The sequence below is a fragment of the Mastomys coucha genome, unplaced genomic scaffold (assembly GCF_008632895.1).
Source record: "Mastomys coucha isolate ucsf_1 unplaced genomic scaffold, UCSF_Mcou_1 pScaffold6, whole genome shotgun sequence".
In the NCBI taxonomy this organism is placed as follows: domain Eukaryota; kingdom Metazoa; phylum Chordata; class Mammalia; order Rodentia; family Muridae; genus Mastomys; species Mastomys coucha.
The window spans coordinates 8,871,433-8,899,060 of record NW_022196912.1 but is presented as its reverse complement, the minus strand read 5'-3'; the positions used below and the strand labels follow the sequence as shown (position 1 = coordinate 8,899,060).

Below are 27,628 nucleotides of genomic sequence, written 5' to 3'. Positions count from 1 at the left end.
GGCTCACAGCCATCCATTGGACTGAGTACAGGGTCCCCATTGAAGGAGCTAGAGAAAGGACTCAAGGAGCTGAAGAATTTTTTTCTTTTTTTAACAATTTATTTATTTTTATTTTATGTGCATTGGTGTTTGCCTGGTTTTGAGCTGCCACGTGGTGTTGGGAGTTGAACTGGGTCCTGTGGAAGAGCAGTCAGCGCTCTTAACTGCTGAACCGTATCTCCAGCTCCTCATTTGGTGTTTATTACTAGTCAGCCTGAGTAGCTAAAATTCCTGTATGGTTAAGGTTAAATGAATGGAATAAGAACTGGGCTATTTTCCGTGTGCTTATGGTAAGATATTTTAAAAGACAGCTTGTTTCTTCTGTAAACTTAGCATTCCTGTAGACATGTTTGTCATAGTGATTGCCAAGGAAGGCTGGGAGCCCTGGTCATAACAGGGCCAGCTGGCAAGCAGAATGCCAGGGAGTATTGTGTGATCCTTTAAGAGACTTTGCACACATTTGCCAATATTTTTCTTGCCTTAGAAAGTTGTTTATCCACAAGTATTAGTCACCTGAAAAGAGTTTCAGATGACATTGGTTCATCCAAGGATCTCTGTCATGTTCATACATAACACAAGAGCACATTCTTTGGTTCCAGGCCCTAGCTGTCCAGAGCTATAGGAATATAGTAATTAGCCTTCCCTAAGTCATGAAAGGGCAGTTTTTGTGTGACATCTAAGTGTGGTGGCTCTGTTCTCACATGATTCTGGGTAGTCAGACCTTGCATTGCTGTGACAGAGAACCTGAGAGCAACTGTTTTCAGGAGAAAGTCATTTTTTGGCTCATGGTTTCAGTCTGTGGTCAGTTGGCTCCCAAGATGAGGCAAAGCAGCAGAGCGGAGAGAGCAGGTGACAAACAGATGTTTATGGCGTAGCCAGGGAGGGGACGGGCTGGGGGTGCAGCAGGGACACATGCAATATATAAGAATGCCACCAGGGAACAAGAGCTTCAGATTGTTGCTCTCAAATGACCATTCCTCCAGCCCTGACCCACCTTTCCACAATGATGCCATTCGATCCCTCTCCCACCAGTGGCTTAATCCACTACTGAAGTCAGAGCTCTCAGAATCCACCACATCCCAATGGCTGGGTCTACAGGGTTACACCAAGCCTTCTATAGATGAGCACTTTGAGAGATACTTTATATGTAAACCGTAACTGAGTTCTTTTCACACACACACACAAAGCAAAGCAAAAGGTCAATGCTGGGTATCTTCTTCAATTACTCTCTTCCTTTAAATTCTTTAAAAAACTTATTTTTGAGTAATTGTACAGATGAATTCGTGTAGTGGGATCATGTCCACCCATGCTGACTTACCAACTCCAACGTCTCCTAGGCCTCCTTTAACACCCCCCTCCCCTAACTCCATCATGTCTTCTTCTTCCCCCACCTTCTTTTCCTTCTTCCACTCTGTCCAGTTACACCAATTACGCACATGGACCACGAGCATCCACCCATGCAATCCACACATTACTAAAGAAAACTTTCTGTCTCTTAAGTGGCCATTGACTATCAGGAGTCACACAGCTAAGGGTGGGGCCTAGTATAAGCTCTTCATTCTCCATGTTAGAGGCTTGATCTTGTAGCAGCAGCCACAGCGACTATGGCAGGAGTTAATGAGTTCCAGGGCCTTGTACCACCCAGCAGTCTTCCAGAACCTCTGCTCTTGCCATCCCAGCCCACCTCTGAGCCTCCCTAGGAGGAAGGGGTGTGTGTAGATATCCTGCTTAGGGATGCACACACTGTGTGGCTGTGAATCTCTTAACCTCAGACCACTGACTAGAGAGGCTTCTTTGATAGGATTGATCTGATTTTTGGAAAAAGTCAATGAATCCACGGCTCATGGCTTTGGCTACATGAGTGGGCAGTGAGCCCTGGGGATCCATCTTTGTCTTCCTCCAAGCACTGGGACCTGCCACGCCCAGCTTTTATGTGGATGCTGGAGATTCAAGTCTTGTCGCTTGGGCAGCAGGCACTTAGCTAACTGAAGTTGTAACCCGCGGTCTTTCTTGAGGTCTACCTTCTATTACTTCATTCTTAGAGAGGACTGGCATGTTGGCGCTACTCTCTTCAACTTCTAGCGCTACACAATATCCTGCTTATAACTGGAAAAGCTATTTGGAGACTGAGTATTTGCTGTCTATTTTTCTCCTGCTGGGCTATTTTTCATGGCAGATATCTTAGGTAAACCTTTGTCTTTATTAGTTTTCATGGTTCACCCAAAACCAGACCAAAGCAAAGCACAGAAAAAAAAAATTACTGCTTTATGTTAATTATGTTAAAGCATCTAAACCTAAGGCCACTTAAATTATTTAAAAAGCAAAATGGTTTTTTCTCCTCTGATTTTGTTTTCAGAGTTTCCAGCTATATATGTGTGTGTGAATATATACATACATGTATATGTGTGTGTGTGTTTGTGTGTGTGAGACACTGTGTGAAGTACGTGTGTATGTGTGTGTTTATGTGGTATATATGAGTGTGTAAGTGAATGTGTGCAGATGTGCTGTATTTGTGTACTAGTGTATGTATGTGTGTGAGTGTGTATGTATTGTGTGTGTTGTATGTGTATATGTATGTGGTGTGTGTATGTGTGTATGTGTTGTATGTGTATATGTATGTGGTGTGTGTATGTGTGTATGTGTTTTATGTGTCTCTTTCTCCGTATATGTGCTGCATGTGTGTCTTGTGTGTGTGTATGTGTGTATAAGTGTGTGTATGTGTGAGTGTATATATACATATGTGTGGTTTGTGTGTACGTGTGTGTAAATGAGTATTAAGAATGTGTGTATATGTGTGTTTGTGTATATGTGTATGTATGTGTAGGTGTCTGTACTGTGGGTGTATGTGTGTGTCTCTCTCTGTATGTGTATTGCATGTGTGTGATGTGTGTGTGTGTGGTGTGTGTGTGGTATGTGTGTATGTATCTGTATGTATATGAGTGTATGTGTTTCTCTGTGTATATGTGTGTGTGTTGTGTATGTGTGTGTGTTATGTGTGTATTTGTCTATGTGTCTTGTATGTATGTGTGAGTATATGCATGTCTCTTTCTCTGTGTGTGTGCTGCATATGTGTCTGTGTGTGGTGGGTGGGTGTGAATGTGTGTGTATGTGTGTGTGTGTGTGTATGTGTTTATGTGAGTGCATGCGTGTGTGTGTCTCTCTGTGTATGTGTACTCTATATGTGCATGTGTTACTTAATTAGAACAATTTTGGCATCTGAATCCTAGTTACATTTACACAGTAGACCCACAGATGAAACCTGGTATTCATGTTTTTAAAAAATAAAACCAAACTTACTTTTACAGCTTTCTCCTAAAAATATTCTGTAGTCAAACATGTCCAAATTTCAACCGACTCTAAGAATTCATTACATTTTTCCCTGATGTTATTAAAATGATGGAAAAATGATGTTTTTTTTTTATCATCTACAATTCCTCAAATGTATTCGTGTTTTTCTTCTTTATGTCTATAATTGCTGATCTTCTCATAAAATTACTTTATCTATTTAGAATATTATAATATTATAGAATATTGTATAAACTCCTTCCCACGAAGTCTCGGGTGAGGCTTCACATACATTAGGCACTCTACCATGCAGGGACTGGATTTGTAATCTGCAGAAAGAGGACAGGGACAGTTAGAAAGTGGTAACCAGAAGTCAACTTCACTGAGTTGGGTAGATTCACAGTGTGTGTGTGGGGCGGGGGGGAGTGGAGGTGAGCAGGCACTGTACACTGGGTAGATTCACAGTGTGTGTGTGTCGGGGGGAGGTGAGCAGGCACTGTACACTGGGTAGATTCACAGTGTGTGGGTGGGGGGAGGTGAGCAGGCACTGTACACATGTCCTTCAGGCACTGTACGTGTCCTTCAAAGTCTCCTTATGTCTCAGTGTTCTTTGCAGAAGATGCTAGTGGGGTCTGTTGTAGATATTAAAGAAACTCAACGCATGTTACGGTTACTTACCACATATGTATGGTTGGGTGAGTTATACTTAAGTGTCTCTTCTTTCCACTAGACTGTAACTTGTATGCAGGGAGGGACTTGAGTGTCTACTTTATGCACTGATGCATTCCTGGTCTGGAATTGGAGAATATTAGCAAATAAACTAATGAGCCCCCATTGAATTCCTTCTGCTGCCTGTATCTGCTCTGGACTTAACGTCTTTTTGTTAGTTTGTTTTTGGGTTTTTTTTTTGTTGTTGTTGTTTTCTTTTTAATGGTTTTGCTATTTGGGCTTTAAGTTTCTTTGGTTTTCTTTTTCTTCTTTTCTACTGTGTTTCTTCTCCTTTTTTAAACCTAAGCTCAGTTTTCTCCCCAAAATGTATTAATATCCAGGCCATCTAATTGGAGTCTTACCTTAATTATCACTATTTTTCTTTGTCTTCTTTTCTTGCCTACATATGGGGAAGAGGGCTAGAAAAATTTGTTTCCATATGGACACTTTGCACACTGTCATTGCTCTAGTTGACATGGGCTTCACCCTGTGTATCTGCAGCAGTCTGTTGCTCTCTTGTGCCTATCCTGAAGGTAACGCCACTTATCAAATAGTCTTCAGATTTTGTAATCGCCACAATTCTTTATACCTTACTGTTTAATATTTTCAGTTTGTGATATGGTTTAAGAAACCTAATGTTAAGTATTATTCTAAGCTTAAAACTCTGGCAAATTAAGTCTAGCACAATGGCATAATTTACCCTCTGAACTTAGGTACAAGTTATGGAAGAGAAACTAAAGGCAGCTAATATTCAGACCAGTGAGTCAGAGACACGGCTATATAAGAAGTGTCAAGACCTGGAGTCCGTGATGCAGGAGAAGGATGACATCATTCAGAACTTGGCGCTGCAGCTTGAAGAGCAGGTCAGGAAACAGAATTGTCAATCATATTAATGTGTGCGCATTGATATGTCGTTAAAAACAAAGCTTAGATATGGTACTGTAGAGGGTGTTACTCAGGATTATGTCACATGGGTTGGTAAGAGGTAAAAGGTCATTCCATTATTGTCTTGGGTGACTCAAGGCAAGATATAGTACTTTAATTATATGTGAGCTCATGCATGTGTATGTGTGCATGTGTGAGTATTCATGTGTGTGCATATGTGTGTGTGTGAGCATGTGTTCTATGTGTCAGAGGTCAGAGGGCACTTGACCCCTGAAGGATTGTTGATTCTCTCCTTCCACCACATGGTCCTGGTAATGGAACCCATGACATCAGGCATGGTGGCACATGCCTTTATCCATGGACCATCTCTCTGGCCTCAGATCTAGTAGTTTTTCCCATGTGTCAGTGTTCTTTAACATTCAGACTTTAGAGTTTAAATGTGATTTTTTTTTCATTTGAAAATACTTAGTTTATAGCACGTATAAAATATTTGCAGCCAAAGTGGGTATGGTGGTCCATGCCTGTAATGCCAGGGTCCTGGAAGCTGACGCTGGGGGATCATTAGTGTGAGGCCCACTTGTCTGCACAACATAATGAGACTATCTAAAAAAAAAAATGTTTACATTGCACATAGTTATGTTTGAACTAATCCTCCTGCTTGGAAATATTCAGTGTTCAGCTGCTCCCTATGAACAAGTAGAGTTCTGTCAGTTTTATGACAAAAATTCACCAGAGGTTGGGTGTAATCACTTATCCCCAACATTCCAGCACTTTAGAGGCTAATGCAGGAGGATTGCCATGAGTCTGGGCTACATACTGAATTAAAGCCAGCCTGGGCTCAGGATGAGACCTTGTCTCATTAGGATTGAATGACACTCAGGTAGTCACTTAATGTGCCAGCTGTGTTTGTTAAATGCATTACCATTTTCATTTGTTTTTTCTTCCTCTGTGAGCCCAGTGCTTTAGGACAGTGGCTGTCAGCATCCTAGCAGCCCGATCCCCACCTGGTGTGTTAGGACAGTGGCTGTCAGCATCCTAGCAGCCCGATCCCCACCTGGTATGTTTTTCCTTCCTCTGTGAGCCCAGTGCTTTAAGACAGTGGCTTTCAGCATCCTAGCAGCCCAATCCCCATCTGGTATGTTGTTCCTTCCTCTGTGAGCCCAGTGCTTTAAGACAGTGGCTTTCAGCATCCTAGCAGCCCAATCCCCACCTGGTGTGATTTATATGCTGTTCACATTCTCTGGAGTTTTGTGACTAGAGTCAAGTTTTAAGGTTGTTAAATGTGACAAACTACAGTTTCTCTGTGTTTGTTTTTCTTTTTTGTTTTGTTTTGTTTTCTACTGTTTGAAGGAGAAAAAATAACCCTGCTCCTAAGCAGATTCATGTTCTCCACCTGACTTAGTAGATCCAATTCTAGTGGTCCAGAAATAGTTCCTTTTGTTGATGTATTCAGATGATTCATCTCATTGTATGATTATCTGGGAGGAGGGGGGCACCTGCTGCTCCCATGAGCAATGCTTGCAGTACTAGATAGATAGTTTATACTAGATAAATACCTGACAGAAGCGACTTGAGGAAGGGAGGGTTTATTTTACTCACAGTTTGAGCATACAGTCCTTCACCACAAGGAAGACACTTGGCAGAAGTGAGTAAGCTGCACACCTTGTGTCCACAGTCAGGAAGCAAAGAGAGATGAATGGTGGTCCAAGACCGAAGCCCATGGAAGGACACCATCTGCATGTAAGGCAGGTCTGCCCGCATCAATCGATGCAGTCTAGACAATCCCTCGGCCATGCCCAGAGGCTTGATTGGAGCTCTTACGTCCTGTGAAGTGGTCCGCCAGGCCAGCGTCACAGCAGCACGTGCCTTTTTGTCTCTTACTCTGCTGAACAGTTTTCTTTCTTTTGCCTTCTCTCTTCCATCCTTCTGTTTTAACGAGGTCCTCCTGCCTCAGCCTCCAATAGCTAGGATTACAGGCATCTACCACTATGCCTGGCCATTTGGGCTTTTAACCATCTGTTTGGTTACTTAGAGGTAAATGTATTAACCTGGAAACAGATTTTAAGTGCTTTTCACTTCCAGATTTTATGATGTATTGTCTCCAAGCCAAGGAGCTTATATTTAAACTAAAGCAGTTGTGTATGTTATTTCAGAAACAAGTGAGGATACATGAAGCTAAAATAATAGAAGAAAAAGCAGCTAAGATCAAAGAATGGGTAACAGTTAAATTAAACGAGGTATTTACTGCTACATTTTTCCCTTTATTATTTACTTCTTTTAATTAAGGTCTTTAGAATAGACAAACACTGAGTGAGACAATAAGTCCTGACCAGTTGGTTATTATTGTCCTGTGTTTTGATAAACTTGAGATAGACTGCTTTCATTTTAATATCCATTATATTTTTTAAATTTAAAAGCACGGATATAGTCATGATGGTGACTGTAAACAGACAGATCGTAATGGGTTGATTTTAAATAATTATGATTACATGTATATGTCATAAGGTTAATAGGTTTGATATCTAAGAAGCACAGACTAAACAATAAAATTACTTTACGGGGACTGGTGAGATGGCTTAGCGAGTAAGAGCACTGACTGCTCTTCCAAAGGTCCTGAGTTCAAATCCCAACAGCCACATGGTGGCTCACAATCATTACAGTGGAAAATGCATAGGGATGAAAACTTTTATGGTTAAGGTTGATAGCCAATGCTAATAAGCTTACCAGCTTGCACACAGAATAATTATATATTGATATTTTCTAAATTTTATAAATTATTAATGAATTTAAAAAGTATTATTTTGTATTCAAGAATATCATTCTGCTCTTTTATTCAGCTAGAAGTAGAGAATCAGAATCTTCGTCTCATCAACCAAAACCAGACTGAAGAGATAAGAACAATACAGTCCAAGTTGCAAGGTGTGAATCCTTTCACTAAGACACATGGTGTTTGTGTTTGGCTGTACAGGAGTTTACTTAGTGTTTTAAAGATCTGAGTATGAATATCATGTAAGATGCTGTTGTCAGTAAATGAAAGAGAATTTCTCCATCCAACGAGAAGCTGGACTGAGGAGCCAAGAGACAAGTGATGATATATTAATTTATCAAAGTGGCTATTACATAGGTCAGAGGAAGATGGCTGCATGGTAATTTTGTCTCTCTCTCCATAAGGCATTTAAAGTCCATTTAAAATCCAAAGAATCAATCTGCTAATACCACTACATGTTAATGTCAACCTCGAAGTTCAGGGATCATAGGCAGTGGGCCCCATCTCCAATGGTAACAGCGTGTTGGTTCTTCCAAGCAATGTACTGCCACATCTCTGTTATCTTGATGGAACAGGGAGGCTAACATGGAGCCTTGAACTTGAACTCTAGTGGGGGTAACAAACCAGAAATGTAGATAGTCAGTTGTACTTGTGTTGAGGGCTTTATGCATTCTGAACACACCCCTGAATTTGGGGTTCCCTGAAGACAGCTGCAGGATGGTTTTGTGGGTTCCCAGATGCCTCCTCTGGTTGTGGCAAATGCCACAAAACTCAGTTCACCCACACATTGTCAGTGTTCTAGCCTTCCCCGGACCAAGTCTTCTGGAAAAGGATATGAGTCTTGCCAAATGGGAGTATCTATTGATACTCCAGGATGTCTGCTGTGGGTCTGACCTGTTTTAAAAGGATTCAGAGGCTGGGGTTTTAGCTCAGTGCTAATGCTTGAACAGCCTGCCGTCAGCCCCAGTACCACAAACATGAAGAGATGTCTCCTCAGAGTTCTTTATAGAGCCTGGCTTCTTCCGAATTGAGGGAAATGATGTCACCAGCCATCTATGACCATTGACCCAAGTGGACTGAAGTTAAACTGTCTACTCAATGGAATTACTTTAGTTTCAGTAGGTTGACCATTAGAGAGGTAGTCTAGACTTAGTCTACCATGTCCTACAGACACAATTAAACATTGTTGAATAATCGAAAAATGGTAACACTGATTTCAGTATTTAATTTCAGATATTTTTTCTTTAGAAATGAAAATCAGTTATTTTCAATTTTTTGAAATTTGCTTCAAATTACCTTTTCTCCATCCATCCACATTTTGTGTGTGTCAGAGCACTCACATGTGCTTGTGGAGTGCAAAATCAACTTCCTGTCTCCTCTTTTATCACCTTTTATCTACCTTATTTTGAGACAGGGTTTCCCACTGAACCTGGAGCTCACTAATGGGCTAAGAGCCCGGATCTACCTGTGTCTGCTCTCCTACGCAGGCCTGGGGCTACATTTGGCTTTTGTGTGGATACAGGGGTCTACCCTCGGATTCTCGGGCTCAGCAATCACTTTACCCACTAAGCCAGCTCACCAGCTTCCCGTCATAGAAACTTACAGCCTGGACGTTGTCCTTTGTATTTTTCCATTGTGGAGTTGCCTTCCTTCTAACTCAGAGGCTTGTGTGGCTGTCATGACAGAGAGTTCTGTAGACACCGTCCTCGTGGTAACCATGCAGTTGCACACATGGGTGAAGAAGAGGGGATTCCATAGGTGTGTGTGTCTTGTGCTCACTCAGCTGCACCTCCTAGACTAGGTCAAAGCAGTGCTGTGGGACAGGTCCTCAGCTCTGCAGACTCAGCCTTAAAACCATGGATGCCACACAATGCACTAAGAACAAACTGGTGTGGATGAAAGAACATGATTTTTTTTTTTTTTTAGATGCTTTTTCTGTGTGGCCCTGGCTGTCCTGGAACTCTCTCTGTAGACCAGGCTGGCCTCGAACTCACAGATTTCTGCCTGCCTCTGCCTCCCAAGTGCTGGGATTAAAGGCTTGTGCCACCATGCCCAGCTGAAAGAAACTAAAATTTAAAGACAACTTTAATGTCCTGCTATTTGATATAACCATGTTATAGCTCTAGAATAATTAATAGTTTTTATGCTAATAATGTTGTGATTGTAATAGCAGCACTGGTCTCCCAAAGGAATATATAAACTTGTTGATTGACAGGATCTCTTTCATTGTGTAGAGCAGGCTTAATGATAAAAGATAGACACCTGCCATGGCTGACTGAAGGTCCATATGACTTCCTGACTAAGGTTCCTGTTTTCATGACAGTCACCATCACTGAAATATACCACTTCTATTTCCAAAATGTTATTTATTTCCCTGACATCTCTGGCTTGCAATTCTAGTCTACATTGACAGGCTCTTGGGTTTTAGATACTGAGTGGTTCTGATCCTTGGAAACTAGGCTTAGACTGGAGCAGAGATGCCACATATATGCTAGATTTAGTGTGATATATATATATATATACACATATATATATATATGGATACACATATATACACATATACACATATAAACATACATATATACGTACACACGCAGCTGTTTGTCAGCACCACAGAGTATTGAGTCTACGATTCCCACGAATACCAAAGTCTTTGAGGATTCCCTAGGTCCTTAAATAAAATGTCCCAAGGATTGCATATAATGGTCTGCATACATTCTCCTGTAATTATCTTCAGGTTACTATAATGCCAAGTGAAAAGTAAAACTTGTATAAAGATTTGTTAGACTGTGTTTTTTAAAGACTCATAGTAAAATATCTGTATATATTCAGTAAAGACAGGTTTTTTTCTTAAATACTTTTGATTCACCATTGATTAAATCCACAGATACAGAATCCAAAGAATTGAGGACTAATCATTGTACATAATCATGACTATATGTTGTGAATCCATTATGTGATGGATAATCAACATAAAGTGTTTAAAGATCCCTCTGAAGAAATGCTTGTCTTTATTGTCAGTTGCTATTTAGGGTAACCCACCTCCCCTCTGTTGTTTTCCTAGTGCTCTGAAGTTAATTTCCTCAGGAACTTTTCTTCCTAGGACCTCCATGCTTTTGAGCTTACAAGCAACAATGTCAATTACCCTGAAGATGGGGTAAACCCATAGTTAGCAATCCGAACCCTGAACTCAGGTCACCAGGATTGACAACAGGCCCCTTTACCCACTGATCCCCTCCTAACTCCCCACCCCAACACACACCCCAGATTTAGGGTTCTATGCTCTATATCAGGGTTTCCATTTACTTATGTATAATGTATACTTATGTATAAGAGGAAATTCAGTCTTTTTTTTTTCTGATTTTGAGTGTTTTATTCAAGTCCTTATATGTTTTCATTCAGCAGTTCTAATAAGCCGCTATAAAAAAAATTCAACTCCATTTTGCTTAATGACCTTACAGAACTCCAAGAGAAGAAGATGTCCGGTGTCTCCTCACCAAAGCCCTCAGAAGGGCAGAGCCTGAGCAATCTGACATTTGGATGCGTCTTGTCCCAAGCAGAGTCTCCTCCTTGTGTAGTAAAATCTGAGGAAGTAAGCAGGACGGCCTCCGGTGAACCTGAGATCACCGAAGGAAGATGTGTAGAAGGTACTTAGGGGCAGGCCTCTTGGATGACTCCTTGGATTCTTTGTTACTTCAGAGAAGGAAATACTGCCCACAGAATCTAGCCCTGACCCTGTGCCCTTCATTTTCACAGCCTCCCTCTAAATTTTGCCTGCTGGTTGCAGCCTGGTGGGGACACCTCGGGCAATCTTGTTTGTTAACTCTTTCCAAAAGTTTTAGGGAAGCTTGAGTTTGCAACTTACCTACATCCTGTTCTAGTTTCCTTCCAAGGCCTGAGGAAAAATTACCCCAGTAAAAGCTGCCTCAAGCGGGGTTTTGACATTTTGAAAACTACACAATGGTTTTTCAGTAGAAGGCTTCCTTGTGACCTATTTCTTGCTGTTATTCACATTCTGTTACTTTTCCAAGAAACCTTTTCAGTGGTCAGCTGAACACCACTGAATTTGCCTGTGCTGAGGTTCAGCACTTGAAGATGTGACCAATCCCTGCTACAGAAACTTTGAAAATATAACCAATCCCTGGTGCAGAACTTGAGAGCTTGTTTGTCTGGCCTCTTGTTCCTTAGTTGTGAGGTTCATATTTATGTTTTCAGAATTCCTTTTCTATTCAATCTGGAGTTTTAAGTCATTAATTATGAAACTGTTAGTGTGTTCCATTTCTCACAGTGCTAACCAGTGGCATCCATGTCTAAAGGCATTTAAAGAGGTTGTTCTTATTAAAACACATGGAGTTATAGTTAAACAGAGAGTAGAGGAAAGCTTTTTCTGTGATTTTACACATTTTATGTATTGAAGTGTGGATAAAAAGTTGGTTTCTGAAATTAAGGTTTTGTGTTCATGTTTAGGCTTACGTTAGGATGATTTTGAGGGTTAATGGGGGAAAGGGTTGTCATTTTCTTTACTTCTAAAATGGAAGTAACAGTGTCCATTTTTTTGGCAACTTCTTTCTTTGATGGTCAAATTCATTCTTCTCTCTTAAGATTGTTGCCAACTTTCACTCCCCAACTTACTTATTTGTAAAAAGCAATTTGCTTTTGATACAATTGAACTTTTGATTAAATTGAAGTATAAGGATTTTATGTCTTTATAAACCCTGCAGTTTTCAAACGTGCTTAAGAAGGCATAAAACTAACAAAGGCTAGTCTAAGCTGACCTTATTTACATGACATTACCAGACTCTACAGTGTAGTTATGTCAGGCAGTGCACATGCGCACATGCAGCATAGTTATCATTTTTAAAGGCAACCTGCCAATGTTCTGTGTCTTCCTCTAGAGATGGAAATTGCAGAGAAGCCTGGTGACAACCAAGTCCAAGAGAACAGCAGAAGCCAGAGAAAGTTGCACGAGATCTCTTGCAGCTCAGAACAGAACCTGAAAACGAAAGCCAGCTTTGCAACAGATGGTGGTACGTCCCAGAATTCTGGGGTTCCAGTGAGTGACTGGAGTTCAGACGAGGACGATGGAAGCAAGGGCAGATCTAAGTCCAGATGCACATCCACCCTTTCCAGCCACACGTCTGAGGAGGGTGGCCAGTGTGGCAGGCTGGGCAGCGAAGCCTACCTCACAGCCTCTGATGACAGTAGTTCTATATTTGACGAAGAGACTTTTGATGGTAATAGACTTGAGCACAAGAAGCTGTGTTCTTGGCAGCAGAAGGCACCCTGGCAAGCTCAGAGTAACCTTGCAAAGGGGAGTTCGCAGTCAGGAGTAAAGGAGCAAGATAGTTCCTCAGATGAACTGAATAAGAAATTTCAGTCCCAGAGACTGGATTTTTCATCCTCATCAAGCGAGGCCAACACCCCAAGCCCTATTTTAACCACAGCTTTAACCCCCAAACACCCTAACTCATTCCCTGGAAAAGGAACATCGTTAGTGCCTCCACCATTCCAGCCACCCCCAAAGCTCAGGATCCCCAACGTTTTCAGTATAAGTATGGCACTCACCAAAAGGCACCTGAGCCAGCCACAGTTATGTTCGGAGCGGATGTTTGGAATGAACCGGAATGCCATAAGCATGATCCGGCCGCTGAGGCCTCAGGAGACGAACCTTGATGTGGTTGATGATGATGGTGTCGAAGCTGTGAACAGCATGGACACGGGCTGCGATGACGGCTTATTTTCCTATGAGTCCCAGGATTCTCCGAATGCAGATGCCCAGGAAAACGGCGAGGCCGCAAAGAAGGCCTCGTGCAGCAAACCCCCCACTCCTCCTTTGCACCGCTTCCCCTCATGGGTAATTACATCCGGGTGTAGCACATGCTCAGGGGCCTTTTCTCAGCACGTTCTCAGGCTCCACACTACAACCCCACACACACACACACCAACCTCCACCCCCTGTTTTCTTTTCAAATTCAGCATTATTCTAACAATTCTCAGTTTTCAGAATTCAGTTTCTCCCTTCTTTTTCCCAACCATGTTCTGAACAATTGAGAAACAAGATAGACGGCTAAGAGCACTGGGGCGGGGGGCAGATGAGCTTTTCAATATTAGAATTTGGAATTAGATTTGTTCACTCAGGCCCAAGCTGGAGCTAGGAGGGAAGAGAGGCCAGGGCTTGTTTTCTGTTGGAACTGCTCCTCTGGAGCTCGGAGAGAGGACCAGTGCTGGGCTGTAAGAGGGGGTATATGTGGACAGCAGGAGTGTTCGGTGCCTGGAGGCCCTGACACGGGACATTGATGGGGTGGGAGGGAGGGGTTTCCTCAGCTCTACCATGGAAGCAGCACTGAGGTCCTATCCTCACGGCTCTGAGCTTGGCTTTTCACTTGATTAACGGAGGTTTTGCTTTACTCTTTGTGAATTTACAAATCCCTTACTTCAGCTCTATTAACTTCCTACTAACCTAGAAGAGACTGTTTTCTCTTTGGAAGCAGTGTGCCTACAAAACCAACTTGTCAATGATTAGTTATTTCTTCGAAATATCTACATTGCCTGATTTAAAAACAACAACAAAAAAACCTCTCTGTAAGCTTTCGCGTTTATGTATTAACAGGAGGGGCGAGCATGCTGCAGGGTACATGTGGAGGTCAGAGCACAACCTGCAGGAGTTGACACTCTGTCACCATAGAGGTTCCTAGGCTCAAACTTAGTTTGTCATCCTAACCTACCAGCACCTGTAGCCACTGAGCCAGCCATCTCACCAGCCCAAATAGTCTACCTTTAAAATTAAGTGACTTGCTCTGCTTTGTAGACTTAAGTTTTTCCTCCCATATTGGGACAATTTAACCTCTTGGTTCAAAAGAAACATCTGGGATGCCAGGTATTTTGGGTTCTGGAGTCATGTTTTTCTAATTGTTATTATGGTTAATTTATTTAGTAGCTGCTATAACTGTAAGCAAATTATAATGGCTGTGGCTTCTCTAATATAAATTCAGACTTAATGATGTATCTGCTTTGTATTTACTTTCAAGAGAACATTTTTTCCTTTTGATATCCACATGAAATTGCCTCTTGTTTATTGCTAAATTCTGCACTGCACAAAAAGGTAGAAGCAAATGGCATGTGGTACTCTGGAATTCTAGTTATGTTACCCTTAGGCAGTAAGACTCAGGGTGGGATCTGGGTGGTGGTTGTTGTTATGTTGAAGATCTTCAGAGACTGATGTTAAGCTTTCAAGTTCATTTTATTTGACAGTTTTACATTTTCCTTCTTTTCCTCTGTTCAAGCTATTTGGTCCTGGAAATGTCGACTGTCTCTCAGACTTCTAGTGTACTGACCCAGGGCAAAGGTTCATATTTTCAGGTTTTCGGGAGATGTTCTAGCTACCTCAGTCAGTAAGATGCTAATTTAAAGCAAGCCTGCCCTGTTTGATTTAGAGTATCGTGCAGAATGTAATAGTCACTCTGGTGGGCAAGCTCTGACCCGGCACTACCTCCGATGGCCTGCTTTCTAAGTGACCTGGCTTGTCTTCTCATCTATGGTGACTCTCTCTCCACTTTCCTTCCTGCTTCTGTCTCTGTCTCCTGCTCACACGGACTCCAGTGGGCTTGAAGCCCATGCTTATATTGCTTTAGCGTGACCTCTGCAGTTCCTCTCTGTGTGTAAATCCCTTCAAAGAGAGCACACCTGTCCTGTTTGGCACTAGGGCATCGAACAGGCCCCCATCCTCGGTGCCATCAATGATCTCGTACCAGTCACTGTTGCCACTGGCCAGCCCAGTCCGAGAGTGGGACATCTACTGACTTCCATGCTCTGTCCAGGCAATTGTGTTCAAGTTTAGACCTTTCATAAAAGGCATGGCATGGTGATTTAAGCACTGGGAACCACTGGGGTCCTTCTTGTTAGCTGGTGATGCTGTCCTTGCAGCACCTGTTTCAGAGATCTTTCTTGGAGAAGAGAAAGAAACGTACTAGGCTACTTTTGGAACAAGATAATCATTCCAGTGTGATTCGAATCTATTTGTTATTTGACCCAAAGTCTTCTATTTTACTGAAATGTACATTGAATAAGTAACATTTAATGCTCTGCTGTAATTTTGAATGTACATTTTTTTTCCTTTTTTTATCCTAGCCGTGGTAACAGATATTAAAGATGGTATCTGTGTGTAATTAGTGACTGTAAGCAGTTGGCTTCATGCTCCAGGAATCCAGGGTTTCCCCCCTTTAACCACATGTAGAATGTTACAATGTTAAAAGGGGGGGTTTACCTGAAGTCAGTGCTTGCCAGTAAGCTCTCTTATGCTTGCTCTTAAATCACCTATAGTCAAGATAGCAGGCCAAAGTGTGGGGACAAAGGCAAATAATAGAGTGCCTTCTGAGTGTGCTACTCACAGTGGTGCGCTTTCTCAGCCCCGATGGGTTTTGTGCTAACTAAAATGTTATACTCTAGTGGATGTTATCTGAGGAACAGACGACGGGTGTTGTGTTCACTGTAATCATTTCGTGGCTGTAAGCGCCTGGTGCAATCTCTCTTTTATATTAGGAGAGCAGGATATATGCTGTAGCCAAATCAGGCATCCGAGTGTCTGAGGCCTTCAATATGGAGAATGCTAATCAAAGTAAGTGCTTTCTTTGCATGTTGTGATGTGATGCGGGTGAGCCTTGAGGACGGGTGCGCGTCAGAGAAAATGGGATGCGGCCACAGAGAGGCAGGAGCACATAATTCTGTTAAAGAATTCATCAAAGCAATCAACTACAGAAACAATATAGGATGATGCTCACTGGGAGCTGGGAAATTGGGGAAGGGGAGGTGCTCATTAGTGGGTATAGAATTTAAGAAGAAAAGTTGAAGAGGTCTGTTTTACAAGGTGAATAAACTCTACCCTAGCAAATTATATACATAAAATGTTTAAGATGGTAAGTTTTACTGTTTATGACTTTAAAACACTGTGATAAAAGGGTTTTGTTTGTTTGTTTGTTTTTCGAGACAGGGTTTCTCTGTGTAGTCCTGGCTATCCTGGAACTCACTCTGTAGACCAGACTGGCCTCGAACTCAGAAATCCGCCTGCCTCTGCCTCCCAAGTGCTGGGATTAAAGGCGTGCGCCACCACTGCCTGGCCATAAAAGTGTTTTTTTAAAACAACATGATTTTGCATTGCTCTTTCATTAGGCAAGACCTTCCTAAATGTCTAATATTACTAGAATAATGGAAATATGTAGTGTTAAGGAAATGCTTGCTGATTTGTGTTAAAACTGATATTTACTTTTTAGGATAAAGGAATGAATATATTCAGTCCTGATGTAGAATGTACTTTACTATTTTAACCATCCCCCCCCCCAACACACACACATACAAGTCAAAGTAGAAAGACAAGGGCATTTTATCTGTTTTAAGCTACAAAAATTATAAAAAAAAATAGTTTCTATATTATTTCCCCTTTTCTTCAAAAATTATTATAGAAACAGTCATTCTCACTATAAAAAATATAAGGTCAACACTTGGTAGGTCAAGGCAATTGGATCTAGAATCAAAGGCTAGCCTCAGCTACATAGTAGGTTCAAAGCTAGCCTGGGTTACATGAGACCCTGTCTCAAAATCATAAAACAAAATAACTCACACAGAAGTGTCTAGAATAAGAAAATAAATACTTCTGGTGGCTTCCTTCTGCTTCCCACCTGTCTGACTTTCAACTGGTTTATCAGAGAACATCTTCAAAGGGAACACTTACTCAGTCAGCCAGTGGTCATTTCTGCTTAGCTCTAATAGTGGAGAGGCTAAGACATAAGAAGCATGATTCTTGCTGTCAGTTGGGGAGCTGGCACGTGTGAGTAAATAATGACCCATAAAAACTGTTTATCTGTAGCTGGGTATGTTGCCTCTAATGCTGGCAACCAGGAGCCTAGGCAGGAGGATCACTGCTAGCCTGATGCCACCAGCCTAGGCTCCACAGAAAGACCTCATCACAAATAGACAAAAAAATATAGCCACAAATCTAGAAATGGCTTAGCTTGTAATTCAGAATGATATTAATAACCACTGCCTATTAATCTGATTTCCTTTCAGTATATCTCTGTAGGAAATAGACCAGTGCACTAAGTTGGAAGGGATTTTGTTAATGCCTTTTTCTGTTTCAGACTCTGCAGACCTCATTTCCTACTCTGCAACAAGTCCTTATATGTCTCTCATATACAAGAATATGACAACTCCAGTGTACACAACGTTGAAGGGGGTAATGAACGTTTTCTCATTGTTGGACATATGATTCTCTTCAGGATAGTCAGGGATTCTACTCTTGACATTTTTATATCAATTCCCCCCTTTGTAGAGCTTTAATGGTCACATTAATGTATCATTAAAAAGAAGAAGAAACAAGAAGGCTTGGAGACAATGATTATGATGTGGTTGTCTTTAGCCCCACCCCGGGATGTTAGCTTATTATTAATGATGCAATGGAAACTCCTAATTTAGAAAGATCTTTGTGTTCCTGCCAGGGTCCCCTTCTTTGCCAGAAGAACCTAATTAAAACAAGGATCGTCAGATATTGACAGTCTTATGTTTTCAGGAATCTTTTTTAATTGACAAATCCCTAGCTAATTAAAAATCTAAGGTTTTGAAGACAGATTTTCATGATGTCAAAATACGCTATTTTCTTTCTTTTAAAATATGTACCAGTAACCACTTTTTGTAAAGCATTATTACATGTGTAAAGAGGACAGCGACTTTAGAGGTGGAAACAGGGGCTGTTCTGTTTTTTTTTTAGAAGGCAACACAAATAAGTAGTAGCCCTTTCCTGGACGATTCCTCTGGCTCAGACGAAGAGGACAGTACTAAGTCCAGCTCTCGGATGTCAGAGTCAGATACGCACAGTCGCAGTGGGCCGAGCAGTCCCAGAGCCATGAAGCGAGGTGAGGGCAGTGCATGTGTGCAGGAGGCAGTGCGAGCACACTGGGAAGGTTGGTTCAGGACTTACCTCAGTAGGACTGCTAAGAATACAAACAAATGAAATGGGCGTTAGCCTAGGATTGAGGCATTTATATTCTAGTGGTAATTTTCCACTCTTTTCTCTGTGATTTCACACAAATCCACTCTTCCATTTTAATCTTATTGCTGATGTCGTTATTAGAAGTAGTATATTAGCCGGGCAGTGGTGGTGCACGCCTTTAATCCCAGCACTTGGGAGGCAGAGGCAGGTGGATTTCTGAATTCGAGGCCTGCCTGGTCTACAGAGTGAGTTCCAGGACAGCCAAGGCTATACAGAGAAACTCTGTCTCGGAAAAAAAAAAAAAAGTAGTATATTACTATAAAAAGAAATAATTGGCCAAAATGAGGTTTGTTTTTTATAGTTACCTTGTGACATGTTGTCTAATTTGTGGGAATATTTATTTATAATTCTTTTTGTTTGTTTGTTTTTTAGGTTTTTTAAATTTATTTTTTATTACATTTCAAATATTATCCCCTTTCCAGATCTCTTCTCCAGAAACCCCTTATTCCATCCCTGCTCCCCCTGCCTCTATGAGGGTGCCCCCTACCTCCTGCCTTCCTGCCCTGGCATTCCTCTACACTGGGGCATCGAACCCCCACAGGACCAAGGGCCTCTCCTCCCATTGACGTCCAACAAGGCCATCCTCTGCCACTTACGCGCCTGGAGCCATGGGTCCCTACATATGTACTCTTTGGTTGGTGGTCCAGTGCCCAGGAGCTCTGGGGAGGGGTTGGTCAGTTGACACTGTTGCTTCCTCCACGGGTCTGCAAATCCCCTCAGCTCCCTTCTCCAACTCCTCCATTAGGGACCCTGCTCTCAGTTCAATGGTTGGTTGCAAGCATCTGCCTCTGTATTTGCCAGGTTCTGGCAGAGCCTCTCAGGAGACAGCCATATCAGGCTCCAGTCAGCAAGCACTTCTTGGCATCCGCAACATTATTTATAATTCTTAAATGTCAAGAAAACACATTTACAATTTGTGTTGGTTAATCTGATATTAATGTAGAAAACAACCGCAACTTTACTTCATGCATTTGTATAGCTTTTAATACTAATTTAATACACATGTGTGAAACTCAGAAGACCGCTTCAGTGTTGCCTCCCGCTTTGAGACAAGGTTAGGCTTTGCAGGAGAGCTTGCTGGCTCACATGCTTCAAGGAGCCTCTTGTCTCTGTCTCCCATCTTGGGCTAGAATCACAGAGGCTCACTACTGTGCCTGGTTTTATATGGATTTGGGGATCTGAATTCAAGTCCTCATGCTTATGTCCCTTGAGCTGTCTCTCCAGCACAGCTTTGAGTGAATTGTGTGCACAGACAGAGGCTACAGAGAGAGCTGAACTCAGTAAGTGGCACCTGTACTTTAGGAAAGCCTTGGATATGTGTTAATTTTCTAACTGTGTTGTACGGCACTGCTGCCGTCTTCCAAGCCATGGGCTTCAGCTGGAGCCACTAAGCTGCTTGTGGCTCGGCGTCTGGGCTTTTCGCCAGTCTCCACGCTCTAACTTGGTCATGTCACTTGGCTGCTAAGATACAGCTGCTAGCATTCTTCACAACAGCTTTTACGTCTTTTTCTCATCCGTTCCCTTCTCTTCCCTTAGTCAAGGCTGACCTCACCGGCCCTCTTGTTTACAGTTTGTTTGTTTGCTTGTTTGTTTTTTATGCCTATTTTGTTTTGAGACAGGGTCTCTTGTAGCCCAGACTAATCTTGAACTTGTTCTGTAGCCCTTGTTGGCCCTTCCTCTGCCTATCTTCATGCATTCCCCTCCTGAGCACTGGGCATATTTATATATGCGTACCATCATGCTTGACCCCCATGTATGTGTAACTGATCCTCCTCATGGCTCCATTCAAACATGGCTGGACTCCCCCCCCCCCCCCCCCCCCCCCCCCCCGCCCGACCAAGCTGTTCAGATCATTGTCCTTGTCATGCGAGTATATGGCCTGATTGTCCCGTATACTTTAGTCTGCTCTGTATTTCGTTTTTGTCATTGTTGTCGTTGTTGTTGTACTTACTACCTGTTGGATGTCTGTTTCCCTTCGCTAGACTCAGTTGCAAGAGGACTCAAATATTTCTTTTGTTGTGTTTCGTAGCCCTGGCACCTTGGACAGGGCTTAGCACGTTAGCCCTGGGCTTGAAATCTGAGCTTTGCCCTCCAAAATTAACCCTGGCTAGTTACTTGACTTTGCATAAATCCTACCATCTCTGGATCTTTCCCTGCTTAAACAAAGAGGACATTAGCTAGGATGATCTCTGAGGTCTTACATGTCTGGCGTCTGTGTCAGACAACTGTTGTGTCTGAACAAGAAAGCACAGGTTAATATTATATGAATGGTCTTCCTGTGTGCCATTTTTTTTGGTGCATATTGGCCTAAGTTCTTGACTTCACTTAGTGTTTGTAAATCTCCACTTGTATTTACAATCTATATGTGGCTTGTAACTCACAGGAAACTTTGTATAAAGTCAACTCAGTGTGAAAATGTTCCACTGCATTTTGCTTCATAGCTGTCAATGTATGAATAGAGTGTTTTGTGTCTTCGAGGCTTACAGTGTGTCTTTAGTAAAGGGTTTTTAAAGCCAGTAAGCTGGTTAATAGTTTACTAGACTCTCATAAAGAATTCTATTGAGGTTCAACATCTGTTTGCCTGTGTATCAATATATAAATACACATATTTTAAGTCTTTTAATAAGATGCACTAGTAAACTTGGGTGATATATGTGAGAAAAAACTCATGGTTCCAATCATACCAAAATATTATTTATGTTCTTTTGACTTTCATGGAAGTTTGTGTGGCAGTTCCAACCCCTGAGTTCTGTTTCCTGCATTAAAAGTTCCCCATGGATGGAAGGATGGGAATAAATCTTGTAAGGTGGTTTGTGATGTAGGAACTAGTTGCACCTTCAGGAACTTACCTGCTGTTGGCCTGCACCGGCAGGAAGTCATGACTCGATTTCGATCTTTGTTTTCCTAGGTGTATCTGACTCCTCAGCGGCTTCTGAAAGTGATTATGCCATTCCTCCGGATGCCTACTCCATAGACACAGAGTGTTTGCAGCCTGAGCAGAAACTCCTGAAAAGCTGCTTGGCCTCCAGTGACAATGGGAAAAACGTAAACGTGGGATCAGACTTTGAAAAAAAATGAATGAATCTGTTAGTTTGACTTTCCAGAAGGAAACTAAATCCCATTGTCAAATGTTTTCTTTTCATTAGGAACCATTAGAAAAATCTGGGTACCTACTAAAAATGAGCAGGAGAGTCAAGACTTGGAAGCGGAGGTGGTTTGTTCTTAAAGGCGGCGAATTACTTTACTACAAGTCTCCAGTGAGTGGGCAATACCTGCCATTGGCAGTGCTTCTGTTGGCAGTACTTCTGTTGGCAGTGCTCCTCTTGGCAGTGCTCCTCTTGGCAGTGCTTATGTTAACAGTGCTCCTGTTGGGGCCTGAATTCCTCACACTGTAAAACAGACAACTAACTGGGGCTTTTTCCCTCTGTAATAAAAAAAATTAATTATGGGGCCTGGCTCAGCATTGGCTGCTCCTGCAGAGCATCCTGGGTTCACTCCCACCACTGACATGGCGGGCTCATGACCATCGTAACTCCAGTCCCAAGGGATCTGACAGCCCCTCTGGGTGGTACAGCCACTGCATGCTGATGATGTGTAGACATATATTAGACATATATGCAAGCAAGACATGCATACACATAAAATAAAAATACAGGTTAAAAATTAATGACAAAACATATCCTATAGTTGATATTATAGCTGCTAATCTGTCTATTTTTTCCCCTTTTGTACAGAGTGATGTAATTCGGAAACCCCAGGGCCACATTGAACTTAGTGCATCCTGCAGTATTTTACGGGGAGATAACAAGCAAACAGTTCAGGTACATATCTTTTCAATTCATTATTCTTTCTTTTGATACCATAAAAAAAATTTCTCAGTGGAGATTAGATGGTTTGGTACATTTTTATTCATTTTAGAATTAGTTTGATATGAAAGTTTGTAATAATCCAATATTTTTTAGCTAACACCATACTTCAAACTAAGTATGGGTACTTCCCACCACTGCCCAGTGTCTTTTCTCCCTGAGTTTTTATTTAATCTCCTGAGCATTCCCAGCTCTCAAAATATCAGGCTGTCAGGGGAGGTTTATCCAGTAAATGAATTTCTGGGGTGGTTTGTAACATAATTGAATTGAAGAACCTTTGTCTTTTAGTGTAGAATCGGACAGTGACAATTAGTTCTCCCATGAACTTCAAAGAGGGAAAGCTATTGTTGATCAGAGGCACTGTTCTGCCAAGTGTTATCAAAGATGGCTGATTCTCAGCTCACCCACACATAAATATGCTAAATTTACAATAGGCTCTGAGATATTCTAAATTCAGACACTTTGCTTCTGAAAGGTTTCAATAACGTTTGTCGTTTGTGGTGGTAGAATTTTTTGTTTGTTTGTTTGTTCTAAGTAGCTCTGGCAGTCCTGGAACTCACTTTATAGACCAGGCTGGCCTGAAACTCAGATCTACCTGCTTCTGCCTCAGCTGCTAGGATTAAAGTTGTATGCCCCCACTGCTGGGCACCCATTGTATTATTATTATTGTTATCAGTATTATCATATCATCATCATTATGATTTTGTCTTGTTCCTGTGGAGGGTAAAAATTTGGCTAGAAAAGTTCCATGGTTGATGTTCTCATTGGACCAGGGATGCCTGAGGTTAAATGGATGAATGTGGGAAAGCTGTGTTGTAGAGCGTGACTGTAAAGATTCGATTGTAAAGCCCTGAAATTTTGGGGGAAATTGGCAACACAGGTAGTTTGAGGCTGGAATATTGTGAGTTCTTGGTAAATGGTCACGTGTAGCACCAGGAAATGGTGTAGAATTCTTCTTATTTGTTTATAGTTTGTTGCTTCACTTCTCTCCATGAAAATCCCCTCTTGCACTGTTAACTGTGCGTGCACTTACCGTCATCTTCAGTCTTTCTGTTCAACAGTCTAGAGCTTGTCACACTGAGGGGAGAGAAGGAATGTGTGACAATTACAGATATAAAACCACAGCCCTAGATGTAATAGTATGAAGACTGTTAGACCCACGTGAGAAGGATTTTAACTCAATGGCCAACACTATCACACAGTGATTAAAGGATTCTACATTTCCTTGAAACCAGACGCTAGGTGACCCATGTGCACTTCTCTGTCAGTAGCGATGCTTGACTGGATAGGACTAAGTCATCATTAATGCCTCTCCTTATCCCATTCCAGCTTACCACAGAGAAGCACACATTCTATCTGACGGCAGATTCTCCCAATATACTGGAAGAATGGATCAAAGTGTTACAGAATGTTCTGCGAGTACAAGCTGCTAACCCTCTTTGCCTACAGCCTGAGGGCAAACCCACAGTAAAGGGACTGCTCACCAAGGTAGGACCCTTGTCCTCAGCAGGATCCTAGGCTGCTGCTTTTGTCAGCTCCATGTATGATGAATAGTGAAGCTCAGATAATGTCTATATCTAATATTTTGTTTGGGGATAAGATAGCTCAACTGATAAAAGTATTTTCTGCCAAGCCTGGAGGCCTGAATGTGTGTGTGTGTGTGTGTGTCTGTGAGTGTGTGTGAGAGAGGGGGGGTGGAGAGCTTGTGTGTGAGAGAACTAACAATACATCATGACATACTCCTATTGCACTAAGTGTGGGAGGGTTGTGAGATTAAGTGCAGATCACTAGACTTAGTGGTAAGCACCTTTACCCATCAGCCCTCAGCTTCTTTTTTGAGACAGAGGTTTACTAACTAGGCTAGCTGGTCAGAGGCCCAAGGGATCCTCTTCCCCATGATGGGATTAAAAGCATACACCACAGCATGGGTATGTGGGCTTTTTCTGTGGGTGCAATCACTTCACCTTCTGAGCATGCCTCCACAGCCCAACTATTTTAAATATTTTAAAAACACAAGCATTTGAGAGCTGGTGAGATGATGGCTCAGCAGATAAAGGCACCAAGCCTAATGCCTTGAATGCAGAAAACAGTTCCCACAAATTGTCCTCTGACCCCTACACACATATTGTAGCATGTGCTTATCCATCAGGATAGATAGATAGATAGATAGATAGATAGATAGATAGATAGATAGATACGATTTTAAAGCATGTACAAAGCATTTTAAAACATTCCATGTGAGTCCTCTCTGCTGGAAGAATCTGTCTTTAGAAGTCTTCATTTGCAGAAGACTATAGTGAGGTATAAAGGATGGAGTCTTGTAAAACATCCTGTTGGTCACTTTTGAGAATGCACAGTAAAATAGTCATAGTGATGTGCTCGAGTCCTGTTTGTTAAGAGGTGAGGACTGCACAGAAAACTGTATATACACTACACTGTCACTTGTATCTAATGATAACATTCATAACACTCAGCACCAAAAGGAAGAATTCACCAGTGTACTCAACAGGGACATGTGCTAGGGGTGTGTGTGTGTGTGTGTATGTAGTGTGTGAGGGTATGTTTGTATATGTGTGTATATATGAGTGTCAGTGTGGTGTGTATGTGTGTTCGTGTATATTGTGAAGTGTGTGTGTGTGCATGAGTGTGTGAGTGTGGTGTGTGTGAATGTGTGTAGGTGTATGAGTGTGTGAGTGTGTGTGTATGTATATGTGTGTGGTGTGTGAATGTATGTATGCATATGTGAGTGTGTGTATATGAATGTGTGAGTGTATATGTGTGAATGTGTGTATGTGTGTAAGTGTAGTGTCTATGGACGTGTGTGATGTGTATATGTGTATATGAATGTGTGTGTGTATGAGTGTGTGTGTGTTTGAGAGAGTATGGTGTATGTGTGAATGTGTGTGTGAGTGTGTGTGTGTGAATGTGTGTGTGTGAGAGTGCGTGTATGTGTAAGTTAGAAGTTCAGGTAAAGTGTCTTCAAGTGCTCTCTACCGTGCTTGTGTGTTTCTCTTACTGAGCCTGGAGCTGACAGGAGCTTAGACTAGCTGGTTTAGCAGGTTTTGGGGGTGTTCCTGTGTCTGCACCCTAGCACTGGGATTTGCATGGGTTCTAGGAGTCTTTCATCAGGGCGGACAAGTGCCTGCATTTTAAATGAGCTTAAACAATGTAGTTAAATAACTAAGCCAACTAAGTGTACTTATGGATGGGAGCTTCTTAGATTCATTCTCTCCTGCTGGTTAGGATTGTTTTCTCAGGCAGGGTCTCACTATGTAGCCCTGAAGGCCTGTAACTCACTCTGTAGGCTGGCTGGCCTTAAACGCACAGAGATCCACCTATCCAGGTGCTCAGAATAGAGGTATGTAAAAAAAAAAAATAGAGGTCACCTGATGATATTTTTATTAAGAATAAACATAACAATTACCATTATTAATACTGTGCACATTGTGAAGACGTCTATGAAGAACTTGGCTTATTTAATTCTGGATCTTGTCCTTCAAATTTTCATGCTAATGCTTAAGAAGGGTATTCCCTCAGCAATTTCTTTAAAAAATAGAGTCCTCCGGGGTTTGTGATGGGGACATGGACATACGGATGCTGTTAACAGCTTGCTCGCTGAGGAAGACGAATTTGTGGGAGACATGACAGAGTCTAAGATCAGTTGAAGTCATGGCTCTTGTAGACATGAGGCTCTGAACTGTTATGGGAAATGAAACAGGAAGACAAATTTAAATGGTGACTAGCAGTAAAACCAGTCTGTTTGGATTAGGGTTAGGAAGTAGACAAGATTTTATAGGTATCCAGATGAAAGAAGGGACTATGTAAGAACACTCATGAGAAGGGAACAGCTTTCGGGATGGGAGCACAGTGATGTTTGGGGTCCCAGAAAGGCATCTTACCTAAGGAGCATCACAGGCAAGCGGTGGGTCAGCTGTGAAGACGCTGCCACACGAGCCTGGCAACCTGAGCTCAGTCCCTGGACATTACCTCACACACTTATCCTGTGACCTCCTGGTGGACAACACCGCACTGTGTGCTCAGGAGGAGAGAGCTGGTTGAGAAGCGAGGGCTTATGGACTTGGCATCATTTAAGTGACTGTTAGCAATGAAGATGAGAAAAATCACCCAGAAAAGTACATACTGCAGGTATTCCGAGTAGGGGATGGAGAATGGAATGCTCTAAAATGGAGGGCATGTAGGGGCATGGGTGAAAAGTCCTGAGACCAAGAAAACCCAGGAGTGGAAGGAACCCTTGAGCAGGAGTTGGGTCATGCCTGACGTGCTCTGGGAAGATAGCACATTGCAGAGGGATGGAGGGGAAGAGGGAGGCCAGTGTAGCAGGCTGAAGCACTAGACTCTCCAGTACTTCAAAAGGAGTCCAGCTGGGGGCCATGGAGTCAGAAGAGAATGGGAAAGACATGTACCTGGATTTATAGAATGAGAGAAGACTCCAGGAGACCTGGGAGAGTAAGATCCAGAAGAGAGTGGGTGCGAATCGGGGAAGGGCATGGTGGAAGGGCATGAGGAGGGCTGTGGACAGACATCTGCATTGGAGGGATGTGGAATGATGTCACTTCTAATGTCCTTGGTTTTCTTGGTCTCCCTAAGACCAAAGTATTTACTAAAAGTAGGAAAAGGATTGGCTGTGGTCACTGGAAATGTGGTGTAGCCTGAGACACATGGGACTTACGAGCATTACTGGGGGCTCACTGAATTGAAATGGTTGCAGTTCGTATCAGTTACTTGTCTCTGGTATCTCCAGTCAGTGCACGTGTTAGAAGCCGAGACATTAGAGAGTAGGGTCAGGAGCATCTTATGTAAATTTTAAAATATGAACTAGATTTGCAAGATTTCCTACAGCGAGCACCCACATTCCCATCACCTGAATTCCAGAATTGACTTGTACGTGCTTTACTGCCTGCCTGTCGACGGGGTGGTTTGAAGTGTGTGTTTTTATTCTAAAATTTCAAATACACAAAAGTAAAGGATGGGGGCTGGAGAGATGGCTCAGCGGTTAAGAGCACTGACTGCTCTTCCAAA

The 27,628-nt window shown here is 42.2% G+C and overlaps 1 protein-coding gene and 1 long non-coding RNA gene across 9 annotated transcripts in view; one reads left to right on the top strand and one right to left on the bottom strand.

Moving 5' to 3' along the window:
- Positions 1-27,628, top strand: part of Plekhh2 (pleckstrin homology, MyTH4 and FERM domain containing H2) — a 106,210-nt gene that overhangs the window by 44,417 nt on the left and 34,165 nt on the right. For 4 of the 8 annotated variants that reach the window (XM_031357430.1, XM_031357429.1, XM_031357427.1 and 1 more), the window contains exons 4-15: positions 4,746-4,895; positions 7,071-7,154; positions 7,755-7,836; positions 11,146-11,331; positions 12,580-13,538; positions 16,223-16,298; positions 17,815-17,909; positions 18,441-18,633; positions 21,631-21,767; positions 21,869-21,979; positions 22,457-22,543; positions 23,918-24,076. In XM_031357430.1, the coding sequence (XP_031213290.1) occupies positions 4,746-4,895; positions 7,071-7,154; positions 7,755-7,836; positions 11,146-11,331; positions 12,580-13,538; positions 16,223-16,298; positions 17,815-17,909; positions 18,441-18,633; positions 21,631-21,767; positions 21,869-21,979; positions 22,457-22,543; positions 23,918-24,076 (2,319 nt within the window). The remainder of the gene's footprint in view (positions 1-4,745; positions 4,896-7,070; positions 7,155-7,754; positions 7,837-11,145; positions 11,332-12,579; positions 13,539-16,222; positions 16,299-17,814; positions 17,910-18,440; positions 18,634-21,630; positions 21,768-21,868; positions 21,980-22,456; positions 22,544-23,917; positions 24,077-27,628) is intronic. The other 4 variants (XM_031357432.1, XM_031357431.1, XM_031357435.1 and 1 more) reach the window with 3 other exon arrangements.
- Positions 11,051-13,364, bottom strand: LOC116080826. Its single transcript, XR_004114625.1, has 2 exons — positions 13,250-13,364; positions 11,051-11,268 (listed from the first exon to the last, which is right to left on the bottom strand). It is a non-coding gene; the product is annotated as an uncharacterized LOC116080826 (long non-coding RNA).